At 33.0% G+C, this 7894-nt stretch overlaps 1 protein-coding gene across 1 annotated transcript; it reads right to left on the bottom strand.

The window, feature by feature from the left end:
* Nucleotides 1-132: 132 nt before the first annotated feature.
* LOC119831382 (guanine nucleotide-binding protein-like 3 homolog) lies at nt 133-6125 on the bottom strand. The gene is made up of 9 exons (XM_038354699.1): nt 5947-6125; nt 5437-5726; nt 5131-5317; nt 4659-4883; nt 3982-4165; nt 3445-3667; nt 2940-3047; nt 1656-1820; nt 133-503 (listed from the first exon to the last, which is right to left on the bottom strand). The coding sequence occupies exons 1-9, from the start codon at nt 5963-5965 to the stop codon at nt 183-185; spliced, it is 1722 nt and encodes a 573-aa protein (XP_038210627.1). The 5' UTR covers nt 5966-6125; the 3' UTR covers nt 133-182.
* Nucleotides 6126-7894: the final 1769 nt, after the last annotated feature.

The following is a 7894-nucleotide window of genomic DNA, read 5'->3' as shown; positions in this document are numbered from 1 at the left end:
ATAAAGATAGTTTGAGACAAGAGAAAGGGTAAGGTATAAGGTAGGTTTTATATCGAAATTCCGGGAAAACCCCCAACGCCTTCTTTTTATTTTTCCCTTTCAAAAAGTCAAATGAAAAAAAAAAACAAGTACTTCATACAGAAATATACAATATATTTCAACTTAGCATACAACATGCCTCACTACAATGAGAAATCTTCCTTAAAACTGTAGTCATCTTTCTTAAAAGACGTCAAAGTGACAGTTTCTAAAACATCAGCCAATTGCACCGCTTTCTTCTCATTTTTCGCCTTTTTCTTCTTATCCTTCTTAAATTGGATTTTCCTTAGTTTATTTTGTTTAGTGTTGCCTTCTATGAGCATTTCAGGGTCGTTTTTCGCCTTCTCCGCATTCCTCCCTGTCTTGTCTAGTTTTGGTCGAATATTGACCGTTTTTGATAGTAATCCAGCTTCTTCATCAATTTGCATTTCATCCATAGCTGATACTGGACCCGTGCTAGATATCTAGAAACAAAATTACGATACAGAATATCTTATATATTACAAGGTGATCCGGCCAACTTTGTTCTGCGTACTCTCATCATATAGGGGTGTAATATATACACAGAGACGAGCATAGGACCTTTTCGTTTTTGGAAATCGGTTAAGAATGCTTAAAGATCTATTCTCAAATCTACCAAATACACATACAACTTAATGAAAATCGGTCAAGCCGTTTTCGAGGAGTATTACAACTAACACAGTGACTGAAGATTTTTTTTTTATAATATAAGAATACATTGTTATGCAAGGTTTGTCGAATGTATACTACTATAAAGCTGAAGAATTTGTTTGTTAGTTTTATTAAACATATTAATCTCAAGAACTATTGACCGATTTGGATGAAATTTTGTAGAGTGATAGTCCGAGACTCGAGAAAGGTCATAGCATAACTTTTATCCCGTCATCTCACGGGAACGAGAAATAGGTTAGGGAAACCCGAGGCCCGTCTACCTTTTTTTTTGGCTATGCGAGCGAAGCCGCGGGCGGATAGCTAGTTAAAATTTAAAGGTTTATGCACTCTACGACCTATACGTAACTTAGTAACAATCTTGCACTTACATTAAAGCTAAATTTAGTTTTAAACATACACTTTTTTTTCGGCCATTTCTACACTAATATAATAGAGAGGAAACATTTGTATTTTTGTTTGTTTGTAAAGTTTTCACTCTTAAACAATATCAAAAATTCTTTCACCATAAAAAAGCTGCAGCTTCACTGTGTGACAAAGGCTATATATGCACCAGGGGCGAACAGCTTGTATTCAATAATTTACATTGGTAAATATGTTTACCTAGACATCAACTTGTCCTAGATTCGATCCTCGCGATAAGCCTACTTTTGTTGTGTATTTTTTTTACGACAAGGTAGTGACAGTTTTAAAATAAACAACTGCCAAGTTTGAAAACTTTTTAACGGATTTTAAATGCGATTTATATATTTTTTCATATATATTTATTCATTATATTATTAACCCAACATTTTGAATAAATCGCGTTTAAAATCCGTTAAAAGTTTTTAATTTCTAAATTGCCAAGTTTGCTTTGAGAACCTCAACCATTAAAACCCACATTTGCATAAACTAAAATATTTATAGGATTTTTTTTAAAAACTTACTTTAATAGCATCGTCACTAGGTTGACTATTCAGTGCATTAATGGCTTCAGTTTCCATCGCTTCAAAGGAATTAATGTCGAAATCTTGTGCCAATGACGTCACGATTTTAGCGTCTACATGCACTTCAGACGCTGGTGTCTCTGGAGGCTCAGTGAAATAGCGGACCTGGAGAGTAAATTTAATTTAGTATAATAAAGTCCACAGATTAAATATTTAGTTATATAGACTTCAATTTAGCACTGCTTTAGATGTCACGGTACCCGGGTATTGTATTGAGAATAGATCAGCAGTTTCTTTCACTTTTCAACCGACTTCAAAAAAATAAGGTTATTAATTCTACAAATTTTTGTGTATTTATTAATACCTCGTAACTTTGATCTGGGTGCACAAATCGCAGATTTTTTTTATTTCAAAGCTGGTGCCGCCCAGGTGGTCTTAATTAAATTTGGTTTAGTTCTGACAATTTGAAAGCGAGAAATTTTAATGGTATTTTAAGTGATAATGGTACTATTGTAATAGAAGAAGAAGAAGAAGAGCAAGACAGTCTGGATTAGGTTCCATTAGAAGAGTATCTATCAGACGAATAATTTTCTCAATTTACACATTACTTACACCGCTCTTGTTATTTACAATAGTACCATTTTCAATTGAATATAATAGCTTTTCAACTTAACAGAAGCACAATTATAGATCGTGGAATAGGCCTACCGGGGAAACCACGTAAAAAAAAAAACGCGCCATGTACACTACCTCACGGGTGGCACGGAAACTTGTGCATATTATGAAGAATACAACTTTTTCAACATTTTGCATCGCTGTATCTTCGAAATGGTGATTCTTAGGAAAAAATGTGTAGGAACAATTTTTATAGATAATTGCATGATGAATCAATTTGTCTCATCTATTTTTATTATGAAACTTACCGTTTAACTGAAAAACTGAAAAAACCGATTTGTGCAACATTTGACCTTGAATAAATTTTTTTCCACACTCCGGATTGATGTGGATAATTGACAAATTGTGTATAATAGGGTTCCCAACAATCATGCCAATTTTTAGGAAGGTGCGAATTAATGTAACCTTACCCCTATTTTTGATGCTAACTTGACCGGACTATAAGCTTTTTTAAGGAAAATAGACATGGAACAAAAGCTTTTTTATGTAAAAATTGACAATTGTACGCCACAAGGCAGATCACAGTAGAACTTTATATAATGTAATACCTTCCTTATAACCTGTGAATCACAATAAATCATTTTGAATTTGAATTTGAACAAATATTACCTTCCCAGTGTTCCAATCATTAAGCAATATTCTTGCAGCGGCCTCTTGGTCGGGCACACCTCCCTTTTTGTAACGCCCCATTCTTGACGCGAGACTTGCGTAGAATTCCTGAAATAAATGGTATATTTCACTTTAATATTTGGTTTGTTTAAACAGTCAACGTGACAACTTTAAGAACATGGTAATGTAATCCTTTCGTATATCATAAATATGAAGGTGTGTTTGCTTGTTTGTCTATGTCTCGCGTAGCAAAGGAACTATTTTATGATTTGATTTAATTTTTTTTTAAATCGGTCCAGTGGTTTTTGCGTGAAATATTATCCAAAAATACAAAAGTTTCCTCATTATAATATTAGTGTTGATAAAAAATGGAACGCTTGCCAACCCGCACTTGGCCAGCGTGGTGGATTATGGCCTGAACCCTCATAGGAGGCCTGTGTCCCAGCAGTGGGAACAAGTAAGGGCTGATGAAAAAATAGAACCCGATTTGGTACTAAGAACTCACTTGCGGTGTGCTAAACTCGGGAATACAATACAGAGCCACAAGCGTGTGCTTATTGGCGCGCTGCAGGATCGCGTTCGCAGGTGTCACGGGATCTTTCAAAGCTCCCACCCGAATGGCATTCTTTAAAGCCACTGTTGCATCACTCTCGGATCCTGAATGGAACACTATTCCCGGACTGTCCAGGATCTTGATCTTCGAGTCCAGCTGTACGGTTTGCATTTGTCTGGAATATGTAATAATTGTGAAAATAAGACCTAAAATATGACCTTTCCAATTCATGGGAATTGCATATAATAGTGTATAGCATTTTATAGTAAACTGTATAGATGACTTATGAACATGATTTTTACTATGTATACAATATGATTTAAAACAATGAAGTGTTTATAAAATCCTCGTGTTCAGAAACCAGGAAAAAAAACTTTAAACTATTCTATAATAAGAATATCAAAGACACTATTACATATAAATTATATATAAATAACTAAGAGAAATAAAATCACTATATGATCACAATATAACGAAACTTTCACTGACTTGGTAACTCCAGGTGTGCTACCAACATTGCAGGCGCGAGATCTGTTCAAGCTGTTGATGATCGAACTCTTGCCAACATTAGGCAGACCAACAACACCCACAGTTATGGATGTCTTGATACCTTTGTTTCTACAGTAGTTGCCAAGAAGACTCATTAGTAACTCTGCGCCAACACAGGCAGATCCTAAAAGAAATAAAATAGAAAAAAAAGAAATTATTAATAATAATTTCTAGTATGTAGAATATATCAAAATTTAAGCAACCACCACAATCACCGCATTAGCAGAGGTTGTGGGAACTCTTCGAGAAATCACAAACACAACACAACCTAACTTAACATAACTTAGAGTGAGGCAATTAAACAACCAACAAATATCAGGCCTCAATCCATGTAAGTCCTTTATCAATAGTTCAAATATGACTAATAAAAAAGGAAAAATATATATTACATCCTACTAATCCTACTAATATTATAAATGCGAAAGTTTGTAAGGATGTGTATGTGTTTGTTGCTCTTTCACGCAAAAACTGCTGAACCAATTTCAATGAAATTTGGTACGTAGACAGCTGGACAACTGGAATAACACATAGGCAACCTTTTAACCCGATATTCCTACGGGATACGGACTTACGCGGGTGAAACCGCGGGTCGCAGCTAGTATTAAATATAACTCTACCTTTCATCTCTTTCTCTTTCACAATGTGCTTCATCTTCTTTCTACCAAGGTTGTGTTGCTGGTCTTGAGTGGACGCCTTGAATGGCACTGCAGGGGCTGTTCTTCGAAGATACTTTAACCAAGCTGTTAGATTATCACGAGGCACTAAGTCTGCTTTATTTAATACTAAAACAAGGCGTTTCCCAGACTCCCGTACTGCTTCTTCCACCTGAGTACAACGGGTACCTAAAATATTACATTTTATATTAAGATACACAATGAATCCCTTGCAAAATATTTTATTGAAATGAATAGCTCTGTCAAACAGATCAGAATCTCATAATATAATGAAGAATATTTAAAAAACAGAATCATAGAAAGAATTAATTATAGTAATAAAAATCAGAAACAGACCAAATCATAGACAATTATTTATACATATATATATATATATATATATTGAATACAATTAATAAAGATAAGAGAAATTTACCCAAGGGGTCTCTCGCATCCACCACTTCTAAAATCACCTCAGCCTCTGTTATAACCTTCTTAAATTCTCTATAGTAAGTCTTCAATGAGTTTTCTTGCTGTCTGTCCTTACCGATTCCATCATCAGTTTCATTGTCATTCCCCTTGAATGCTTCGTGAACTTTCCCTCTGGCTTCCGCATTTGCTACCTAATAAATTTAAAAGGACATAAGAAAAACAATAACAATTTTTTTTTTGTTTTTCCTGAAACTGGTCGAAAAGTTTCAGCGTCTGTAAACAATTTCAAAGTGAATTAACAAAACCTTACTAGTGTATCCATATCCATGTTTGTTCCTTTCTTTTCTTCTTGTCTTTTCTGTTTTTCAAGTTTAGCTAGTTCCCTTCTCTTCTGCCTTTCTTCTTCCTTGTGCTTCTTAACAGCTTCCACTTCCTTTAAAATATCTTCCTTGAATGGACATTCATTAGGAATCTGAATCGGCTTGGCTTTCTTAGATTTTGGATTCTTTTTTGCCTCTTTTTTAACTTTTCTGTTGTGTTCTTTAACTTTTTTCTCTATTTTGTAACGAAGACGCGCTGGCTGACGCTTAGAAGGTTTCTCTGAATAATTAACATGTAAATTTTTACAAATGGATATTTAAAAACATAACCTCACTTCCAGTAATTATGAGAGAAATTAAACAGTGAAACAGTACAATAAGTATTTTTTTCGCATAAAATAAGTAATAATTTAATCACGTATCAAAATCTTTCATTTAACATAGTTATTCGGACGAGGAAAAAGCACATTTTCAATCAAATTCTAAATATAAAAACTTACTTAGTTTAAATTTTGCCATTATATAGTCTCACTGTTATGCAAACTTTAATAATTATATACAATTTACAAATATAAGTGAAATCAATTTTTTATTATCAATTATTTAAGCCTTCAGATAAATGTGGATTTTGAATACCATCCACATTTTTTTGTTATGACACTTGACACAACTAGAAATAAGAAATTGACAGTTAACATCGGCAGTTGCCATTCAAGAAAAAGAAGAAGACCATGGTTACAGAGTATGTAATATGGGATTTAGGTAGGTAGCACATATCTGTTATCTCTTTACTTTATTTTGAATCTAGCGTATGGTTTGCAACACATTAATATTAAGGGTAGGTAAACACTACCCACTAGTTTTGGTTATTTATATTTAGATAATTTGATTCTTTTTTTTACACGTGTTGAATTTATAGTCAATTCAATTTATTATTATTGAAATATTTATTTCAGCTGTGTTACTTCTTATGTCGTTAAAGATATACATAGGCTACCTTAAATTTGGTATTTATATTCTATTGTGTAGCCTTTGAATTGTTTGCCAGTTATGTTGAAAAAAACGCTCCAAGGCGAAATTCCAAGAACAAAAACTAAAATTCTCGTTACATAATTAATAACTATTAACTAATGTGAGGACCACGTCTAATATTAACATTAATAAAAATAAAGAAATATCTGAAGATATTTATTAATAAACTAGCTGGCGCCTGCGACTTTACTCGCGTGAAGTTTGAACAACTGGAGTTGTTCACGTTCAAACTTTGAACGTGAACAAGTGGAGGCTTTCAATAAAAGTAAGGTTAAGGTATTGATATAATATTTTTTTCACGCATTTTCGCAGGTATCTTTAATTTCAACATCAACTTATACTGTTTTTTATATGTATAGATATACTGGGGTATATACGTAACTAAATATTTTATACAAAAAATATAGTACGCAAATACATTTCAGAACCTTGTTTAACTAGATAATACAATAAATATACATAATATATCTAATTAAAAAAATAAATAAAAAACCGCTTCAATGATAGCTTCAATTAAATTGTCTCACTTGCTCTTTTACAGAGCGCAAGGAAATTATTTGTGCCTAGTGTTCCTAACCAGAATATTATGATAAACTCATAAATTTATTGTACTGTCGTCGATCTTAAATAAGTGTACAAAGTTTGAATTAATTCTGTCACTTTATAGGTCGTAATTGAGTCTGAGGGAGTCAGTTACATTACCATCATACTGGTGAAGAAAACAGAAGAAATAAAAGCGAGTTAATTTTAAATATGAATATTCATTAAAATGTTCATATTAAATTAAAATTAATTAAGCTAATTTTGTATGTACTACGGTCTGTGTATAAATCAGATTTTCTCATCACCATCCACTTAAAATAAAACACAACAAACAAAAATTAAACACTTGACAAAATATTATATCATTCTAATATTAGTAACTAGACGCTCGTTCCGACTCAAGGGAGCATTTAATCAGTAAAAAAAAAGTATCCTATCACCCAAGTCAGCTCATACCCTGTATGTAGATATACCAAATTTTATCAAAATCCGTTTAGTAGTTTCAGCGGGATTGACGGACAAACTTTTATATTTATAATATTAGTGTGATAACTTCAAATATACTGTATCTAACTTTCTACATAGTGGTACCTACACCTATTTATTATATTGCTGCGAATATGAGGAATATCAAAATATATTTTCACATAATCCGTAGGTATTAAAGACTAATTAAAAAACTTTTTTTCAAAAACTCAAACAGCTGGTGATGTTATAAGCTTACCAATTCGCGTTTATACCTGAACAGGTAAAGCAACAGGTCATTTCATAGACTGGACTACTAGGAAGCTTTGAATTTAATGCTTGAAACTTCACTTGGAGTCGGCGACCGGTGCAAGTTGCAATTAACAGCGCCGTCTGTCGAAACTTGAA

Source organism: Zerene cesonia, chromosome 13 (assembly GCF_012273895.1).
Source record: "Zerene cesonia ecotype Mississippi chromosome 13, Zerene_cesonia_1.1, whole genome shotgun sequence".
NCBI classification, from domain to species: Eukaryota; Metazoa; Arthropoda; class Insecta; order Lepidoptera; family Pieridae; genus Zerene; species Zerene cesonia.
This window is presented reverse-complemented; position numbering and strand designations above follow the sequence as displayed.

Excerpts from the sequence above, each read along its gene's own strand:
- LOC119831382 (XM_038354699.1), bottom strand. Across the intron at positions 3,668-3,981 it reads AGCACACCTGGAGTTACCAA|ACAAATGCAAACCGTACAGC; the intron begins GTCAGTGAAAGT and ends TACATATTCCAG. Across the intron at positions 1,821-2,939 it reads ATGATTGGAACACTGGGAAG|GTCCGCTATTTCACTGAGCC; the intron begins GTAATATTTGTT and ends TTTACTCTCCAG.